Raw genomic sequence first — 21,435 nt, forward strand, 5'->3', positions numbered from 1 at the left:
AATAAAAATTCTCAGTTAAATTGATCAAAATCCCTGGTTGTATTACTCACTTATGTGAACAAAGGTTTGGGGACTGAATACTTTTTCAAGACATTGTAATTTGAACATTTAAGCCATTTTACTATTACAGTGCCTATAAAAAGATTCTTTTTCCGTTGATCAGTATCAAAAAAAGCCAAATAAAATCCACGATGATTCAATGTTGTAAAGCATGAAAATTTCTGGGGGAGGGGGTGAATACTTTTTATAGGTACTGTATGATCTAAGAACAATTTTAAAATTTTGAGCTGATTTGCCAAAGGTGAAAACTAGCTAGGTATGTTGTACTACTTCCTATAAGAACTTGCTCACTTAATAGTGAACATTTTCCAATATACATGAATTCTTAGCTAGTTAATATTTTCACTTCAGACACTGATCCAGATCTCTCTGGGCAATGCTAATTCTAAATGAAACTACTAGCAGTTAGCTTTTCAAGCAACATTAAGCCCTGGACCTCAGAAGGTATAACCCTGGGACTTCCGGTGAGGCACGAGGCAAGATGGCAGCACGGCACTGAGCGCTGACATACAACCCTCCTTTTTCAAGTTCTTCAGGGCTCATAGACGGTCTTAATACAAGGTTGAGTTGGAGAAAGATCTAACTAAAGACATGGCTTCAAAAAAAGATACAAACTCAACCAGGAAACAAGATACCAGCAGACGACAACAAGCTAGCGATTCATCCGAAGAAATAGCTATGCTAATTAAACAAACAATGGCAACTGAGATGGAATCGCTGCAAGAAACGGTAGCCCACATGCTAAGGGAGTTGCTGGAAAAGGCTCTCCACCCCATACAGAAACAAATGGCAGAGAATGGCAACATTCTCCGGTCATTAAAGGAGCAAGCGGACATTCACGCTAAAAAATTTAACATGGTCTTCAACAAAATAGACAACATACAGGTTTGCTTACGCAAGAATGGGAAAGTTACTAACTCCTGTCTCGCGGAGGTGTCTAAGATATGGAAGAAGTTAAACGACTTGGAGGACAGATCCAGCAGAAATAACGTGCAGCTGGTCAACTTGCCGACAGGTGCTGAGGGCGACGATCGAAGAGGTTACCTCCAGAAGATGCTGCCTAATTGGATTCCAATGCTCAAGAATCCCCACAGCACTCCTTTGGAGATCAATAGAGCACATAGGATCTTTTCCAACAACACCTCAAGACCGTGGACCATGATTTTTAAGCTACTATGGTACACCGACCGGCAGGCTATCCTGGAGGGTGCGAGGAACGCCAAACCTACTCTCCCTGATGGCACCCAGCTACAGTTCTTCGCCGACTACAGCCCTAGCATGATGCAGGAATGGTAGGGATACAAGGAGATCTGTGCTAAACTTCAACAGAAGGGGATCGACTCATTTCTCATATACCCAGCGATTTTGAAAGTGAATATCAAGGGCATGAAGATGTCATTTAACTTGGCAGAGGAAGCGAAAGAAGTTCTGAAATCATCGGTGCTGGGAGATATGGAAGAAGACCCTGGGCAAAGTCCACACGCCCCTCGGAAGGAGATGGAACAGCATTAAGAGCTTGAACTAGCCTGTATGCGCAATTTATCAGGCACGGGCAAGTTAACATTCTAGGTGTGAAGTTTTCTGGTTATTCCTTTATCCGAAATTCATTCGTTGCACCTTTCTATTTAGTTAATTAAGGGGCCAATTTGTTTCTGACTATTGCAGGTCAGAGTTTTAAGGTAATATTCAATATACCCAAATGTAATACTTCATCAAGAATGAAGCTGAAAAACAGCAGTTTGTTCTGACTAACTTTAGAATGTTATGTCTCCAGTAGACTTGTTTACATTTCTGGGCACCAGATAAGACGTCATTAGCACCATCGCTAAGCGACGGTTTACTGAAGCGACAGTTTCTTGCAAGATAGCTGTTGGGATCTTGATCATGTGTTACTGTATAATATATGTGAGACAGAAACGGTTTTACTTATATAGGTTAACGGGTTTGTCCAGGTTTCTTTTTTCTTGTCTCGTTGATATGATTGTCTATGAGAACTGCTTTGCCTTTCTAATTTGTTGGTGCTGGAAGGGGGCGGTTGATGTCAGTGTTCAGTGTCTGACAGTGCTAAGTGACACTCACAGATGTTACAAAGCAAAGGGTTGAATGTGAGGGGTGATGGGAGGGGGGGTGGGAAGGGGGTAACTCAGGGCTCCACCACCAACTTACAACAACAGATCCAGGGGAAGATGAGCAACACAGATAAATTAGAAAATCTTACTATTGTATCATTTAATGTTAGAGGATTAAACTCTCCCTACAAGCGTTCAAAGGTTTTAGATTTCTTACGCAGAAAGAAAATAGATATTGCGCTGTTACAGGAAACACATCTTAAACCTAATGACATTCCCAGGGTTCAAAACTGTTTTTATAAACCCGTTGTGGCCATCAGCTGATGGTACTCGTACAAAAGGAGTTATGATAGTAATGAGACGTACTATTAATGTATCAATTGAAAGGATGGGTGCCGACAATAAAGGACATCTAGCTTTTTGCTGCACATCCATTCAGGGTAAAAAAGTTGCATTCATTAGCCTATATGCCCCAACTATATTCAAGGTTGAATTTTTCCCTCAATTACCTCACAATTACTGAAGTTAAGTGACTATCAACTATATGTTGGTTCGGATATGAATGCTTTGGTAAACATTAACATCGATAAATCTTCCTCGACTATATTAAGCTCTCAAGAATCTGCTTCCAAAGCACTTAACCTATTTCTAGCGGATTTAAATTTAACAGATGTGTGGAGGGTGCATAATCCGTCTGCTAAAGACTATACCTTTTTCTCCACAAGACATAAAACCTTCTCTCGGATAGATTACATTCTTATATCCTCCGGTCTGTTGCCTTTAGTACACTCAATAGAATTTTTGCCCAGACATCTATCTGATCACAACCCAGTCATATCTACTTTTAATTATGGCAAAATTAAAAATAAGGCTACTAGGTGGAAGTTTAACTCCACCCTTCTAAAAAACGATGAATTTCTACCACAACTAAGAACAAAACTGACAGAATTTATAAATGTAAATAAAAATAATGACTCAGATGTGACAGTGATTTGGGCTTCCATCAAGAGTTTCTTACGAAATAACGCTATATGGTTCAGTTCTTACCTACATAAAAGCCGGCTTCAAAAGATTTCCATCTTAGAAGAAGAATGTAAGGTTTTGGAGAATGATCTCAAAAGGAGATACACCATAACAAAAGAAAACGAGCTCAAAACAAAACAAGCAGAATTAAATGATTTATTAAGAAGCAGGGCAGAATATATGATCCATATAACCAAACATAAGTATTACGCAAAAGGCAGCAGGCCGAGCCATCTTTTAGCTCTAACGCTCAAGGAACAGGAAACTAAAAGGTCTATACCAGCAATTAGATGCGCTAAACGTGGAGTAGTATCTTCAACAGAGGAAATAAACGAGACATTCAAGTGTTACTTTAAGGAATTGTATACAAGTGGCTCAATTCCTTCTGAGAATGACTTCACAGATTTTTTCAGTGGATTAGACCTCCCTACATTGTCGTTAAAGGACACCAAAACTCTAGACTCTCCTATTACATTGGATGAGCTACTCAAAGCAGTCAAAGCTACAAATAAGGGCCATTCGCCAGGCATAGATGGCATACCTGTGGAACTTTACCTAGCACTTTGGGATATTCTTGGACCAGTATGGTTAGAAACATTAAATTATGCTTTTGGAAATGGCGCTTTCCATAGAGATCTAAACACAGCCCTGATCACAGTTATACCTAAGCCCGGTAAGGACCCTTTGGAGTGTGCCAATTATCGTCCAATTTCCTTGATAAATGCCGACCTCAAGATATTTTCCAAAGTCTTAGCTGGTATACTTGAGACAGTAGTTGGGAAAATAATTAGCCCAGATCAAAAGCATAGAAAAAGCATGTCGGAAGGACAATGTCAAGATAATTATAGGGGATTTTAATATGAAAGTGGATTGGGAAAGTCGGGAAGGTAATGGATCTCAGGAGAGGGAGTTTGTAGAATGCCTACAGGATGGCTTTCTGGAGCAACTTGTCCAGAAGCCCACCAGGGGACCGGCTGTTTTGGATTGGGTGTTGTGTAACGAACCTGAGGCGATTAGGGAGCTGGAGGTAAAGGAACCTCTTGGAAGTAGTGATCATAATATGATTGAGTTCAGTTTCAAATTTGAAAAGGAGAAGCTGGTATCAGGTATATCGATATTTCAGTGGAACAGGGGAAATTACAGTGGTATGAGAGAGGAACTGGCCCAAGTCAATTGGAAAAGTAAACTAAATGGAGGGATGGCAGAGCAGAATTGGATGAAATTCCTACAAGAAATAAGGAAAATGCAGGAAAAATATATTCCAAGAAAAAAGAAAATCATGAATGGAAAAATGGCACAAATGTGGCTAACGAGAGAGGTTAAGGCAAAAATAAAAGCAAAAGAAACAGCGTACAAGGAAGCAAAAATTAGTGGGAAAAATGAGGACTGGAAGACCTTTAAAAACTTACAGAAAGAAACTAAGAAAGTCATTAGGAAAGAAAAGATGAATTATGAAAGGAAGTTGGCGATTAACATAAAAAAGGATACTAAGAGTTTTTTTTAAATATATGAAGAGTAAAAGAGTGACAAGGGTAGATATGGGACCGATTGAAAATGATGCTGGAGTAATTATAATGGATAACAAAGAGATGGCGGAGGAACTGAATGAGTATTTTGCATCAGTCTTCACAGTGGAAGACATGAGCAATATACCTGATAGCCAGAGGTATCAGGGAATAGAATTAGGTACAGTCAAGATAACTAGAGAGAAAGTGCTTGGGAAGCTAAGTGGACTAAGAATAGATAAGTCTCCTGGCCCGGATGAGGTACACCCAAGGGTTCTGAAGGAGGTGGCTTTGGAGATTGTGGAAGCATTGGAAATGATCTTCCAGGAATCAATAGACTCTGGCATGGTTCCGGAGGACTGGAAGGTCGCAAATGTAGTTCCGCTATTTAAGAAAGGAAGGAGGCAGCAAAAAGAAAATTACAGACCTATTAGTCTGACATCGGTGGTTGGAAAGATATTGGAGTCAATCCTCAAGGACGAGTTTATGAAATACCTCGAGGTGCATGACAAGATAGGCCGAAGCCAGCATGGTTTCATGAAGGGAAGATCCTGCCTTACTAACTTAATGGAATTTTTTGAGGTAATCTCGAATAAGATTGACAAGGGAGAGGCTGTGGATGTTGTGTATTTGGATTTTCAAAAGGCCTTTGATAAGGTGCCGCATATGAGGCTGCTTAATAAGATGAGAGCCCATGGAATTATAGGAAAGATATTGAAATGGGTGGAGCATTGGCTGATAGGCAAAACGCAAAGTGTGGGAATAAAGGGATCCTATTCTGATTGGTTGCCGGTTACTAGTGGTGTTCCGCAGGGGTCGGTGTTGGGGCCACTTCTTTTTACGATGTATATCGATGATTTGGATTATGGATTAAATGGTTTTGTGGCCAAGTTTGCGGATGACACCAAGATAGGTGGAGGAGCAGGAAATGTTGAAGAAATGGAAAGGTTGCAGAGAGACTTAGTCAGTTTAGGAGAGTGGGCAAAGAAATGGCAGATGAGATACAACGTTGACAAATGTATGGTTGTACATTTCGGAAGAAGAAATAATTGGGCAGATTATTATTTAGATGGGGAGAAAACTCAAAAATCGGAAGTGCAAAGGGACTTGGGGGTCCTCGTGCAGGATACCTAAAGGTTAACCACCAAGTTGGATTGGCGGTAAGGAAAGCGAATGCTATGTTGGCATTCATTTCAAGAGGGATAGTGTATAAGAGTAAGGAGGTGTTGATGAGGCTCTATGGGGCATTAGTGAGACCTCATTTGGAATACTGTGTGCAGTTTTGGGCCCCCTATCTTAGAAAGGATATACTGATGCTGGAGAGAGTTCAGAGAAGATTTACAAGGATGATTCCTGGAATGCAGTGGCTAACATATGAGGAGCATCTGTTGGCTCTTGGATTGTATTCATTAGAGTATAGAAGAATGAGAGGGGATCTCATAGAAACCTTTCGAATGTTGAAAGGGTTGGACAGAGTAGATATGGAAAGGTTGTTTCCCTTGGTGGGTGAGTCCAGGACAAGAGGCCATAGTCTTAGAATTAGAGGGTACCCAGTTAAAACAGAGATGAGGAGAAATTTTTTTAGCCAGAGGCTCATGGATTTGTGGAATTCCTTGCCACATATAGCTGTGGAGGCCCGATCATTGAGGATGTTTAAGGAGGAGATTGACAGGTATCTGATTAGTCAGGGTATCAAGGGATATGGGGAAAAAGCCGGAAATTGGAACTAGATGGGTGAATAGTTTAGCTCATGGGGCAGCTGCGGAGCAGACTCGATGGGCCGAATGGCCTACTTCTGCTCCTTTGTCTTGTGATCTTGTGATCAAACAGGCTTTATCAAGGGGCGTCTCGCATCTGATAATATTCGCTGGCTCTTACACGTACTGAGTGCAACACATAAAATCCCACCTGCCTGTGGCCTGCTATTTCTAGATGCTGAAAAAGCCTTCCATCGCCTTGAATGGCCATATCTTTGGAGAGTTCTAAAAGAATTTAAGTTCAGCGATAAACTTATCAATATGATTCGAACACTGTATGCTAATCCTTCAGCCTGGGTATGTGTGGGAGGAGGTTTCTCAGAGTTATTTGACATAAGATGGGGCACATGACAAGGGGACCCTTTGTCTCCTTTAATTTTTAATATATCTATTGATTCGCTTGCACATTTAATTAGAAACTCTCCTCAGATCTCCCCTATTACAATAGGTACAACATCGCATTCAATATCACTTTACGCGGATGACATGCTAGTTTATACGGCGAATGTTCAACAAACTCTCCCCTATGTTTTAAAAGCACTGGAGCAATTTGGATTTCTTTCAGAATACAAAGTTAATCTGTTAAAATCAGCATTGATGCTGATTAATACGGATAAAAGTAAGGTGTCTCTTCCTCCCCAGATTAAAGTTACAAATGAGGTCCTCTACTTGGGTATTAAAGTTAATATTTCGCTATCATCTGTGGCTAAAACAAATTACTCTTTAATTCTAAATAAAATAGAGCAAGATATTAATAGATGGAGACACCTGCCAGCATCAGTCCCGGCCCATATTTCGGTCATTAAAATGAACATCTTACCCCGCATTAATTTTATCAGCTCAATGACCCCACTTGCACCTCCAGCAGGATATTGGCAAAAACTGGACTCCTTACTACGATGCTATGTTTGGAATGGTAAACAACCCAATATAAAATGGTCAGTTCTACAATTCAAAAAGTTGAATGGGGGATTGGCATGTCCAAATTTTAAATTGTATCACTGGGCATTTGTATTAAAAAGTCTTAGCTATTGGATGGAGGAGGATAAAGTTTCGTCCTGGAAAAATATAGAACAAGAGCTAATAGCACCAATAAGGTTGAATGACTTTCTCCTTGTAGGTATGTCTACCAAAAAGTGTGATTTGCATTACGGTCCAATTTTAATCCATATGCTACAAGTGTTTAGAGCAGCAGAAAAATTCCTAAAATTTAAAAGCGTATGGTGTAAATCATCTCCATCATGGAACAATAATCATTTTCTATCTGGGGGGAAACCATTCACTAACAGAACTTGGGAGGATAAAGGTATTACTACTCTTCAAGATATTAATGGGGCAAGTACTATCCTTAGCTTTCAAGAACTGATATCTCGATATAATATTGATAAACATTCTCTTTTTTTCTATTTTCGAGTAAGATCAGCTTGTAAAGCCTACGGCGTTCCCTGGGAGTCAGATTTAAAGGACCATCCCATTTTAAGTTGGATACAGAGTGCTCCAGGACAGATAGTGTCATTTATCTATGATAAATTAAACTCCCAGAATTATATGCCCACATCGGGAATGAAAGCTTGGGATAGGGCCATATCTTAATTGGGACAAGACTTAAGACTGGGATGCAATTTGGAATAATGCTGCCGGTGCTTCGAAAAACCCAAATCATCAGTATATACACTTGAAATTTTGTCATACAGCATATTTAACACTGAGAATTAGACATCAAATGGGACTGGTTCCTGACCCATATTGTTCATTTTGCCCCCATAGAGCCATTAGCTCTTTTATACATGTTGTATGGGAATGTCCAGGGGTTTTTGATTTGTGGGGGAAGGTTATCAGTACTCTTACAGAACTAACAGGGGTACAATTACCAATGGACCCCGCTATACATCTTCTAAGTGATGATTCCCACCTTTCCCTTATGGAAAAAACACGCAAAATCTGGCTGGCAGGCCTGACTGCAGCTAAGAAGATTGTAGTCCAGCGTTGGAAACCTCCCCATGATATTTCAAATACTCACTGGCTTCGGAGCTTTTTGGACATTTCTCGCCCGGAACCTTCAACAGCAAGCGTAAATGATGCACGACCAAACACAATCATAATGTGGACAAATTTGATATCTAACTTAAAAGATCTTTTCTTAAAATAGGAATGTTTTGTCTGTGTATGTACTACTATTCAGTTGATTGGTGGAGGGGAGAGGGATGGGGGGAGAGAGGGGTGGAGAGGGGATGGTGATGAAGGTTGGGGGTGGCTGGGTTTAACAGTCAAAATGTAATTGGCAACTGGTTGTATTGAATGTAATTTGTTGGTGTTGCAATAAAAAATTAATAATAAAAAAAAGGTATAACCCTGGACTTTTCCTGAAAAAAGAAAAATCTCTTAGTGTGCTGCACAGGATAAGATCTGGTGCAAGTTCCAAGACAAGCCTGATTTTAACACTATTGCTGGGTTTCAGCTAGAAGCAAAAGTGAAAAAAAAGTATGTATTTTTTTCATATTGTTTAATGTTAATTAGAAGTGTGTTTGTAGATATTTTACATTTTGATTTTGTAATTTCTAATAAGTTATTTTAATTCCTCCAATATTGACATTAAGAATGTTTTAACATGTTTTGTGATCATTAAGAGCTACTAAAAATCCTTTACAGTTTCTTTAAAAGCCAGGAAAGCTTTAGAAGGTCAGGGACTGATAAAGGAGTATTGCTGCTTTCTTAATTCAGTGGATTCCTGTTAATTGGACCATCAGTTAATCGGGGCTGCTGCTTATTTGAGACAATTCTTAAAGAACAAAAACAAATTGAGAAAAGAGCTGGGTTACCTTTGTTTATTTGGAACACTATGCTACTTAATTGGGACAGGAGGTTGTTGCTGAACAGTTTCTAACTAAGGTCAGGTAATGAAATGATTTCACTACTTCAACAAGTTAGGACCTACAAAGAATTTAAAGATATTGACAATCATCTTGAACGTTACAATGAAAATGAAGATTTGGAGGATGCAATCGTTGAAAGCATTGTTTGACTGCAGTCCATTATTTGCACTTGGTTTCTGCGCTGACTTTGTTAATTTACAGTCTATCAAAAAAACAGGGCAGCGTAACTTAATTGGTAAGTATTACAAGCTAATACAGAGTTTTATAGTACCACAGTAGTTTTGATAGTGTTCTAATTTGTTCTGAATTTCATTTAAATACATAATTTTACTCAGTTAAATGGTAGCTTATCTTTGTTATACTTTCTATGCAACTTCAGCGGATGCTCAATAGGTCTAAAATGTACCGGTCCCAATGTGTCACAATTAATCAGAACCCACTGTATTCAAATAACATCCGGGGTATTTTGGGCATATGGTTTCCCTCTGCTACAGAAGGCCTTGCCGTACTGAGACAGCCAGTTCAAATGCTGATGGTTTCAGAGCAATAAAACTGAATCTCTACATTCGGTCTAGATAAATCACAGAAGATAATGTGTGTTCATTACACTCAAGAAGATTGGTCTGGCAAAATCTGGGCTGTCATAACTGCAATATTGAAAAAAATAGGAGAGTCTCAAAAAAGGGGGCATTTTTGCAAAGGGCTGGTCATTTAAACTGCAGTTCATAGACATCTCTTGTCTCGCTGGAACTTCCTGCTCCAGAGGCTCATGGAAGTTAAATCTGGTTACTGTCATAGTGAATGACGGGACATGTGTGAAGGTCCTGGTCTTCGCTTGTTCCTCTTCTTTTGTGTTCCTGTATTGAAGATCCTTACTAAATGAGATCAAGAATTTCAGAAATTAGAATATTTCTTAATGCTGCTGTCATTTTTCTCTCCCAATACTTGGGGGGACATTCTTTAACTAATAATGGGATTACTTTGAGGATTTCAGTATTTTTACTCATTTTAGATGAAGCAGTTAAGAAAATCATTCTAAGTATTATAAATATTTCATTGAAAGATACAAAAATATGACAAAGTAGTCAGAATTACTCAAGTGAATGGAGCTCTTTTTGAACACAACATTCTAGTACATCTGCAATGAAGCTGCTCTCCTATGCCATGAGATTTTTTTTTACAAAACTACAATCTTCCCCACTGAACTTGTGTCCAGATTCCTCGATTCTATTTTATTCCCCTTGTTCAGTCCCTTACCACCTACATTCAGAACACTTCACATCCTCTCGATCTCTTCAACAACTTTTAATTTCCTGGCCTTGATCAGCTAATTTTCCCTATGGACATCCAGTCCCGAAACACTTCTGTCCCTCATCAAGAAGGCCTTAAAGCTCTCCACTTCTTTCTAGACAATAGACTTCATCAGTTCCCTCCACCATTTGGTGGAACTGGTCTTCACACTCAACAGTTTCTCTTTTGGCTCCTCCCACTTTCTTCAAACCCGAGATCCCCATTTATTCTTCTAAACTCCAGCAAATTCCAGTGGAAATGACCTCTCTCCCATGGTCCACTTTCCACTCCTATGAGATTACATCTTCTTCAGCCTTTTGCCTTTTCCACCTATCACCTCCCAGCTTCTCACTTCATCTTTCCTCCCCCACCCTACCTACCTTCCCCTTCACCTAGCTTCACCTATTACCTTCTGGCGTGAACTCTTTCTGCTCCCCCCACGTCCTAGTTCTGGTTTCTTCCCCCTTTCTTTCCAATACTGATGAAGGATCTCAGCCCGAATCGTTGACTTTTTATTCCTCTCCATAGGTGCTGCCCGATCAGCTGAGTTCCTCCACCATTTTTGTATGTCAATCTTTCCTCTTCACTAATATTAAGTATCAAAATCATCTGTAAAATTATGTCATTCATCTGGAGGTAATCCATTGATAAAAGACATGAAAGTATTTTTTATTAAAGTCATCAGTGATTTTCCCATTCTCCTGGCCAAGTGCAGAAATATTTACGCATATTATAAACAATACTGTGTTTCCTTACTACCATTGTTCCCTCTAAGCTCTGCAGGTGCGTGGTCGTGCAATAACTGAAATGCTCCTGTGCACGCAGTGTTTGTTGCCGTGCAGCTGGAACTTTTTTTATATAATATTAATATAATTGTAAAATACCCTGTAATTAATTATATTAATGTAGATCTATAAATCTTATAAATAATAAAATGTACCACAACCTTTACTTTGAGATATTTTTAGGGCTTCAACATATTTAGATTGTCAGAGTTTCAAGGTACAACACTGTTACAAATCATAACAACAAACACAGAATGAAAGTTGGTAGCTCATTGTTAATAAATCGCTGGCTCGCTGATTGCTGACGCCGACTAGTCAATATTCATATACTATGCATATTACAAAGAAAACTTTTAAAGTGCTGCAGAGTTTTCGGGCTGCGTACAAATTTCCTGCTCAGAGCAATGTTTAAAAAAACTACAGCTGTAAAATAAAACTAGAGGGAACATTGCTTACAACTGTGCAGAATACTAGAACTGCTGGTTTTCAAAACTTGCAAATTTGCTTCTCGAGCTGCAGCATTTTGGCATTTAGTCAAGGAAATTTTTTTCTCTTAAAATTTTAAGTTTAACAATATGCACCTTTGTAATTGCCTGTCTATTCGGCTAGTAAATGTTAAAAGAGATCAACAACTTTTGAAGACATTTTCACTATTTCATCTTTCAGATTTTCTAATTAAGCTCAATGAGGAAGACCAGTATGGCCTGATATTAACTTTGTTAAATCAAATGTCAAAACTACAGAAAAATATAAATCATTTTAAATGTAAGTCTAATTTCAAATGTGATAAAAAATAAAATTGAAACACAAATGCTGGGTCATAGGGATAGGGAATACATGAGGAAAATGATGAAAAAGCAAGCAAAACATGATGGTTATACAAATAAACTTTTATTGGAGAAGCAAATCCCTGGATATAATCAGGCAACACATGAGTGCAGTTCGAGCAGAATGGGAGAGGGAACAACAGTCAAAGTTGACTTTATTGTCATATGATTATATACATGTACGTACAGATGCAATGAAAAACTTACTTGCAGCAGTATCACAGTTACATCACATCAGATACATAAGTCACAAGAAATAGATAAATTAAAAATATAAATTATACAAGAAAGAACATAAATTTGTTGTAGTGAAAGTGGCCATGGTGATGTAATATTGAGGTGAAGTTTAGGGTTGCGTAGGTTGGTTAAAGAACAAATGGACGGGAGGGGAGGGAGATGATGGAGATGACGGAGGGGAGAAGAGCTGATGGAGGGAAGGAGTTGATGGAAGGGTCCTTACCCTCCTGCGGCCGCGGCTGATCCTTCATCGATCGAAAAACGAAGACTTTGGGGAAGACGATGGAGCAGCAAAGCACGACGCAGGAAATCAGAAACACCTTCTGGAGGGCCGAGGAGCCCATGGCTACGTCGGCGCCGGATTCTGGAAGCGGCCGGCCAGCGGGCGGGCTCCGGGCTCAGGCCAGGACCCCAGAGAGAGGCGGGGCCTCGGTCAGCACGTGACGACAGCTTCCGGTCTCCTGGAAATAAATAAGAATCGGGGCGCTCTGCTGTTCTTTTCCTCTCTCGGGACAGTGGCTGGTGAGCGGGTGGTGGTCGTGGCGATGGGCCAATGCCGGGAGGGTCCAGCAGCTCCTTATCAACTCCAGCCGCTGAAGGTGGGAGGGTCCTCGGGTGAGTGGGGTGACTGGGATGGGATGGGTGCGGGTCCCGCTGGTGGTTTAGCCCCTGCATTCCTCGTCTCTCTCTCTCAAGTTCTTCACACTTCGTTCCTTCAACCTCACTCTTTCGCCTAGCCTTTAGAAGAGACCTCGCTGGCTGTGCGGGTGTGGCGCGGAGAGGGAATTGTGGAAGGCCGATGGGACCGAGTAGAGCCGTTCCAACATTCATCATTTCCTGGTGTTCTCGGGTCTCTATCTGATTTCTCGAGAGATGGCGCTCCTGCGACGGAGAGGGGCCCGAGCGCTTCCACTCCACGTGGTCGAACCAGGCTCGTGTAAGTGTTTCAAAGTAGTGGGTACTCCTGGCCTGCTCTGTAGTTAATGTGAAATAGAACAAAGAACTTGTTAACAATATCGCTATTTTTAAAGGGCTATTTTAGATTCAGTCTGCCGGTGTCCAAATGCAAATTTTTGCTATGATAGTTCTAAAACTATGAAGTTATTTCTGTACACTTTCAGAAGTGTATTTGAAATATAAGGGTAATTAATTGTTTAGTGTCTTTTTTTTATCGCTGAGTAGTAATGATGTTTTTTCTCACGATGGTCTTCATAATCTTTGTGATGAGATTGCTTAAGGCATTGCTGATAGCTACTCAGTGCTTAATTGTCTGCTTTATACTCTTGCGAGTTGCTGGCTTCATAAATTTTTTTAATTGATTAGACTGCTGTTAGTATTCTAGTATATAGAAAATTGTGCTCGGTTTTCCGTGACATCTTTGGACCAGTGAAGTTGTGTTACAGCGGCATTAATGCAGCATTCCTACCTGATTTTTAACAGAATATTAAATACTTTTAAGAAATCAATGTGGCTATGTCTTATGAACATTTTCTGTTTTCTTTCGCAGTTTGCAGAATTCTTCTGATTGAGAAGTCATAAATCATGAACAGTCGCCAGGTAATTCGCACGTCTTTCCGATTTGGTTCAGTTACTGGAGAGCTGATGTCAGTCAGCAAAGTTTACTCGGGGTGAGGCTTACTGGAAATTCCGGATCAAAATCCAAGATGCTGAAAGAGTTTGATGCTTACATTAATAGTAGGGTCTGTGATTAAGGGTTTATACACTGGAAAAACTAAATGGAATGGAACAACATTTTAAGCAGTGGCTGCTTGGGTAGCTAAAGAGATTAATAGTTGAGCTAGAAAATATATATAGGATCCTGTTAGTGGGGCTAGGTGGCAAGTAGGAGAGGTTTAGTGAAAGGGTTGGTGGATAGTGATTCCATTGTGAATTTGCTTTATCTCCTGGAACTTGCTTTGTTGTCCTCAATGGCTTTGAATTGTGAGTATTTTAAATACCCAGGAGTAGTTAATTAGGAAATGTAGCTCATTTTGTGAGTGGCTGTGTGCTTTAGCATTAATGGTTTTGTTATTTGAGCATTGTTGACCTGGCCAGCATTTATTGCCCTTGAAAGTGACTGGTTGCCACCTTAAGCTGTTTGCTTCTGTTGAAAGTACTCACCACGCTGCTAATGATGGAGGAGTTCCAGTATTTAGAGAAGGTGACAATGTCGAGTTGATGTTTGGAATGCAGGGTGGTTGGCATTACAAGAGGTGTTTGCTAATAGAAGCCGTGTTTCGGAAGTTTTATTTCAGCAGGTCTCATTATATGAGTCCAAGATTTAAAAAATCTGGTCTGACTAGTTTTTTTAGATGCACACTACAGCTGAAGTACTAGTGTTATGGTTAGTGTGGGTATGCTTGTTGAAATCCTAAATCGTGGTCAAACAACACGTGGTCCTCTTCAGTCCAGTCCAATCCCATGATCCAGCCTTCCTGAGCTGGTCCCATTTGCCTGCATTTGGTCTATCCATATCCCTCTAAACCAAGTGTTACCATCCTGGGGTCCATGGCATTAAAAAGGTTGGAAACTTATCCTTTAAACCTTCCCTGTCGAAATATCTCTTAAATGTTGTAATTGTACCCACATTCAACAGCTCATTCTGTACCCACTGCCCTCCATGGAGAAAATTTTGCCTCCCGGGTTTTCTTCCCACTCACTTGAATCTCTGCACTTCATTTTAACGCTACTGGGGCTGGTGTAGTAAATGGGGGAGGAATGGCAATCCTCTTTGCCCCTTGTTAATTTATAAACATTTAAAGGTCACTCCTTTGGTCTGTGCTCAAAGAAAACTAGCTCAGCTTACCCAGTTTTTATACACAAGCTCTCTTAACCAATTTGGTATTTAGGCCTAGACAATGAACCTGAGTACACAGGGAGTAGTCCTGTGGCTGGAATGACTGCCTCCAATAATCAGTCATTTTGGAGGGCCTTTTCACTGAAGTCTTGCTCATCAAATGTCATCTAGATGCAGTGGGTACCTCCTGTACCTAATGAAGTCTCCACTGGGTGTATGTTGGCTTCTGGTGCTGTAGTCCACCCATCTTTTACTAACCATGGGCTAGGTGGTAAATGTTTGCATTGGTCTGCTTTTTGTGAGTAGGATGTGTCTGGACTACTTTCCATGGATGCTGTTTCACTGGGAGTATCAGTTTCTGAGGGTTGGGTTTACTGCAGCAAGGATGTTCTCTGGTCTTGACACCTTTTTCTGTAAACTTCTCACTTGATTAGTATTTGTGGAGTGATTGAATTATCTGAAGACAACTTCTGAGGACCTTGACAAAGCAAATATGGATCATCCTGTCATATTTGTGTTTGAATATGGTTGTGAATAATTTTATCAAGGATGAATCATTCACAACCATATTCAGGTTGTTGCAATTTGTTACTATAACCCACAGCTGCTTTGAGATCATATCAAGTCCTAGGCTGAAATAGGAATTCTCATCTTGGCATTTAACATATTGGGCTTTAATATTTTGGCAATGGCACAGTGCATGAATGCAGTAACTTGTATTGAACAGTGAGGGCAAACCCTTTGGAGAAGTTAAGTGACTTCCATTTCAATGGTGCAAAGGTGTGACTGTCATCACTTCCAGCAGTACAGCTTGGTTCAGATCTTGGACTGCTTATTTGGTAGTTCCTTTGGTGTTAGTGACAGTTGTGACTTTCAAATACTGCTAACTATTTATCTGGAACTTTCTAGTGCCATTGAATGTGTTAGCTTGGATCTAATGCTTGTCTTTATCTGGAGCAGCAGTGGGGGCATTGAAGTGCAATTGAGTAATCTGTGATATTCATTTGTTTTCTAATGGTGCTTTTTTACATTTGTTTCAGCCAGTGCCCTACTGTAATGTTGCGCTATAAGGACTAAAGATTACTTAATCGCTGAAGAAGTAAGGTTATTTCATGGGTAGGTGCCCAGATTCAAATGTGTAAGGTCCAGTGGCATTTATGTACACAATGTCTTAATGGAATCTTCAACATTGTTTCCTGTCTGGAGTTAAAATGATGTTTTTACTCACGATGGTCTTCATAACAAATATGATGAAACTGCTTAATAGCAATAACTGATTTCTCCAGACAGGGATTGTTGGCTAGATTGACTTAATGCAATGAGTGAGATTGGTTCTGTGCTTATTTCTGTGTCGTCCTGGGTTGCAAGTGTAATACATTATCTATAGTTCTATGCACTTAGTTTGTGACACCTTGTAGCAATAATGCTGCCCAAGGCTCATGTACCTTGGAGCATTTAGTATAGTTTGTATTGGTGCATTTTCCTCTGCCATCTGCCCTTCACCCACCCATTTATTCCTTTTGCTGTTTGACTGTAGATTAATCTAATTGTGGTTATTGAATGAAATATTAAACCTATGTAGGTGTATATAGTTTTCAGGTGCAATGAAAATGTAATAGTCTTTTCACTGAATGTTAAGGAAACATTTTAGCTTAAAGTTAATTCTCTCTCACTTTTTTCTTCCCAGAGCTATCTTGAGTGGATCATCGTTAAAAGTCCCTTGATATTGGCAGTGAAACTACAGAAGGCTCCAGGCTGGATATGTTCAAAATTCGTGCTTGGTCACAAGCCTAGATACTTGATGTTATTCATGACTTATGTATCCACCAACATTTTATTTGCATGCCTTCTGTTCAATGTAACCTAGAATATGTTGAAATGTATTATTTAGAGATGTCAGTGTAATGAGTTTAAATTTGTATATTTGGTAACTGAAAAGCATGTTGGTAATTCAAAGCAGTGAAAATTTCTTGAAGTACCAAATGTTTTCCTTCATCTCCATTTCTTGAAAATTTCTATGTATTAAATGCTTTGTCAGGAACTGGTATTTGGTTTAGTTTCTGCAGTTTAGTACTCCTAAATGTCCTAGCATGATTTTTGAGAAGGTAGTTTTGTGCATTTTTTTTCAAGCAATTACTCTGTTTATAAGGTGCATAAATGATTAGAACAATGACACTGCCAATCAAGGCTGTAAACTATTATCTAGTAGTGTGTTGCTTTTGCTCTGATGATGCCTAGTGTTAGGTAGTGATAATATTCTAAATTTTATTCCTTAGTCTATAAAAGCAAGCAACAAAATGGCACCATATGTACCTATACTGTACTTGGAGGGTATTATGAATTTGAATTCAAATCCACAGATGTGTCTTTATTTGTATTTCTTACTACTCTATCATTTTATTATAGATGTCTTAGCTCTATTTGCAATGATTCAATTTATCTGCAAATGTGTTACTCATGCCTCCAGTATTTGTATCTGTTATTGATGTGTATCATTGCACCACTAATTGGACAATCGTCCTTTCTACCCTTGGTCTCCACTCTAAGCTAATTAGACAGCTTCACTTTGAACTTAGACCACACTACCATTTGAAGCCTTCTCAAATGGCCTATTGTATTGATAATATCTACTGCTGCCCTTAATTATGCTGCAGTGGTGGGTGGGGGAGAAGGGGGGGAAAGGGAGGAGTATTTCCACTCCACAACACCAGGATGACTATCCATGAGTTTTCTCCAATAGCTTCCCTATCCTGGCCCTTGGAGACCTGCACTCCAGTAAAGTTTTAACAGCAGAATCAGATGATTTATCACCCTAACTTAGCAGCTGCAGTTCAATTACACTATACATATTGAATAGATTAAAAATCATGCCAAAAAACATACATATTAAATGAGTGAGGTAGTGCTTCAGGCTTTTCTGTACCTGCAAATTAACCTTTAGGGAATCCTGAATGAGGACTTCCAAGTCCTTTCACAAACTTGGCCACAAAGTCATTCATTCTGTCATACAAATCACTGACTTAGAATGTAAAAAGTTGTTCCAACACAATCCCCTGGCAGTCAACCAGAAAAAGCTCCCCGTATTCCCACTCTGCCTCCTGCCAATCACCTCAGTGCTCTATTCATGGTCTCTTGTTAAGCAGTCTCAGGTGTAGCACCTTGCCAAAGGTCTGAAAATCCAGGTACACAATGTTAACTGATACTTTGTCTATCCTGCTTCTTGTTTCTTAAAGGAATTTCAACAGATTTGTCAGGTAAGATTTTCCCTTGGCCTCTAAGTGCCATGAAACTACTTCCTTAGCAATCAAACCCAACATCTTCCCAACCACTGAGGTCAGACTTCAGTCTGTCTCTCCCTTCTTGAAGGGTGGAGTGACATATGCAATTTTTTAGTCCTTTGTGACCATGCCAGTATCCATTGATTATTGAAAGATCATTACTTGTGCCTCTACAATCTCTTCAGCCACCTCTTTGAGAACCCTGGTGTGCACGTGACTTACCTACCTTCAGACCTTTCAGCTTCCCAAGTACCTTCTCCCTAGTAATAGCAACTTTACTCAGTGATGTGCTCTAACTTCTGGCGTACTGCAGATGTCTTCCACAGTGAAGATTGATGTAAAATAATATATCAGTTCATCCACCATTTCCTTGTCCCCCATCTCCAATATCTGTTTGATGCTACATTCACCTCTCATGCACCGTATATGTCTGAGGAAACTTGGTATCACGTACAAAATTATTGGCTAGCCTACCTTTGTATTCCATCCTTCTGTATGACTTTTTAATTGCTTTCCGTTAGTTTTTAGGAGAGTTCCAGTCTTCTACCTTCCCATTAATTTTTACTCTATTATGTGCCATCTCTGGCTTATATGTTGGCTCTGCCACAGTTGCTTCATCCTGCCTTTAGAATACATCTTTGGCATGTTTCTATCTACATCCTAGGAACTCCAGCCATTGCAGCTCGTTTGTCTTCCCTGTTAGTGCTTCCTTCCAATCAGTTTTGGCCACCTCCTCTCCCATGCCTCTGTAATTCCCTTTACTCCACTGTAATACTGATACATCTGACCTTAGCTTCTCAAATTGCAGGAGAATTCTATCATATTATAATCACTGGTCCTTAAAGATTCCTTTACCTTAAGGTCGCTAATCAATTCTGGTTTGTTGCACACCAAGTCCAGAAAAGCTGATCTAGTTGGCTCAACCATAAGCTGCTCTAAAAAGCCATGTTGTAGGCATTCTACAAATTCTTCCCCTTGGCATCCAGCACCAACCTCATTTTCCAAATTTACCTGCATATTGAAATCCCCTATGATTATTGTAATGTTGCTCCTTGACATGCATTTTCTATCTCCTTTTATAAATTGTAGACTACGTCTTTACTACTGTTCAGAGGTCTTATTACCCTTGCAGTTTCTTAGCTCTACCCACAACTATCCTACACATTCTGATCCTATGCCACCTTATTTTAATGATTTGATTACCAACAGAGTCACCCTAACCTCTCTGCCTACTTGCTTGTCCTTTTGATACAACATGTATCCTTGGGTGTTAAGTTCTTAGCCATAATCTTTCAGCCACAATTCAGTGATGCCCATGTCATACAAGTGGATCTGTTACTGTGCTACAAGTTCATCTATGTTATTCCATATGCTGCATGTATTCAAATATAACATCCTGTATTCATCACCATTTTGGATTTTCTCCCCCTTTTACATTGCAGCTCATACAGTTGACTGCAATTTTGCTCAATCACCAGTCTGCCCTTGGTAGCAGTTTCATTACACACCATTTGTAATCAACAATGTCATCCTCAGCCCTATCATTCTGATTCCCATCCCCCTGCCAAGTTAGTTTAAACTCTCCTGAACAGCTCTAGCAAACCTGCCTGCAAGGATATTGGTCCCATTTGGGCTCAGGTGTAACCTATTCCTTTTGTACAGATTCTATGTTCCCCAGAAAAGATCCCAATGATCTAAAAATCTGAACCCTTGACCCCTATACCAGTTCCTCAACCATACATTCATCTGCCAAATCAACCTATTCTTACTCTCAGTGATTCGTGGCACAGACAGCAATCTACAGAGTACTACCCTGTAGGTCCTACTTTTCAGCTTTCTACCTAGCTCCCTAAAATCTCTTTTCAGGACTTCCTCACATTTCCTATTTATGTCATGTGTACCAATATGTACCAAGACTTCTGTCTGCTCACCCTCCCCGTTTAGAATGCTGTGTACCTGATCTGAGACATCCCTGACCCTGACACCTGGGAAGCAACGTACCACCTGGGTGTCCATATAACATCCACAGGATCTTGTCTCTGTTCCTTTATCTATGGAATCACCTATCAGTACTGCAGTTCTCTTCACCTCTCTCCTGTTCAAAGCCACAGTCCCAGAGACCCGGTTGCTACGGCACACACCCCACCTGGTAGGTTGTCCCCCTCAATAGTATTCAAAGTGGTATACGTTATTGAGGGGATGGCCACAGGATACTCTACACTGGCTGCAAATTTCCCTTCCTTATCCTGACAGTCACCCAATTATCTGTCTATCACATCCTCAGTCTCCCATATATGCTGGAGGTCATCGAGCTGCTGGTCCATTTCCTTATCAGGTTTTCTGAGGAGTTGCAGCTGAATGTACCTGGTGCAGATGTGGAATCCAGGAGACTGGAGGTCGCCCAGAATTTCCACATCTCAGACACAGAACAAAGCATAGCCTCTGAAGCCATTCTCACTGCACTAATTATACCCTAACAGGCAGGGAATGAAGAAGAAAGAAGACACTTACCTCACCGAAGCCTGATGAGTGAACGCCACTCCAACAGTAGCCCACTCTCACAATGGCCACTCTGCTTGCCCCTGCCTTATTTTAATTCGCCCTTTCTAATCAATCCCGTTCACTGAATGAGCACAGTCCAAACTCTGAAAAATGCTGTGAAACACTGCCCTTTATAATTTTCAACTGTGGCCGTTAGTGAAGTCACCATTTCTTCTCATGCTCCTGTTCGCTGATTGGGTGCAGTCCAACTCCCCAACTCCATCTACATGTTTGTAGATTACACCACTGTAACAGGCTGAATCTCCAATGACACATCAGAGGGCAGGAAAGAGATAGCCTAGTGGAATGATGTCATGACAGCAACCTTTCCCTCTATCAGCAAAACAAAGAATTAGTCATTCGCTTTAGGAAGGGGGCAGGAGCAGTGTACAC

The 21,435-nt window shown here is 40.2% G+C and overlaps 1 protein-coding gene, 1 long non-coding RNA gene and 2 other non-coding genes across 4 annotated transcripts in view; 3 read left to right on the forward strand and 1 right to left on the reverse strand.

The window, feature by feature from the left end:
• LOC140205192 (protein RIC-3-like) overlaps positions 1 to 13,379 on the reverse strand; it is a 79,945-nt gene extending 66,566 nt beyond the window's left edge. The window contains exon 1 of the mRNA XM_072272542.1: positions 12,650 to 13,379. Within this exon, the coding sequence (XP_072128643.1) occupies positions 12,650 to 12,770 (121 nt within the window). The 5' untranslated portion in view covers positions 12,771 to 13,379. The remainder of the gene's footprint in view (positions 1 to 12,649) is intronic.
• LOC140205193 (uncharacterized) lies at positions 12,889 to 17,264 on the forward strand. Its single transcript, XR_011887774.1, has 5 exons — positions 12,889 to 13,041; positions 13,164 to 13,363; positions 13,934 to 13,983; positions 16,264 to 16,339; positions 16,911 to 17,264. It is a non-coding gene; the product is annotated as an uncharacterized lncRNA (long non-coding RNA).
• LOC140205638 (small nucleolar RNA SNORD35) lies at positions 13,607 to 13,684 on the forward strand. Its single transcript, XR_011887906.1, has one exon. It is a non-coding gene; the product is annotated as a small nucleolar RNA SNORD35 (small nucleolar RNA).
• LOC140205639 (small nucleolar RNA SNORD35) lies at positions 16,430 to 16,509 on the forward strand. The gene has a single exon (XR_011887907.1). It is a non-coding gene; the product is annotated as a small nucleolar RNA SNORD35 (small nucleolar RNA).
• Positions 17,265 to 21,435: the final 4,171 nt, after the last annotated feature.

This window comes from Mobula birostris, chromosome 11 (genome assembly GCF_030028105.1).
Source record: "Mobula birostris isolate sMobBir1 chromosome 11, sMobBir1.hap1, whole genome shotgun sequence".
In the NCBI taxonomy this organism is placed as follows: domain Eukaryota; kingdom Metazoa; phylum Chordata; class Chondrichthyes; order Myliobatiformes; family Myliobatidae; genus Mobula; species Mobula birostris.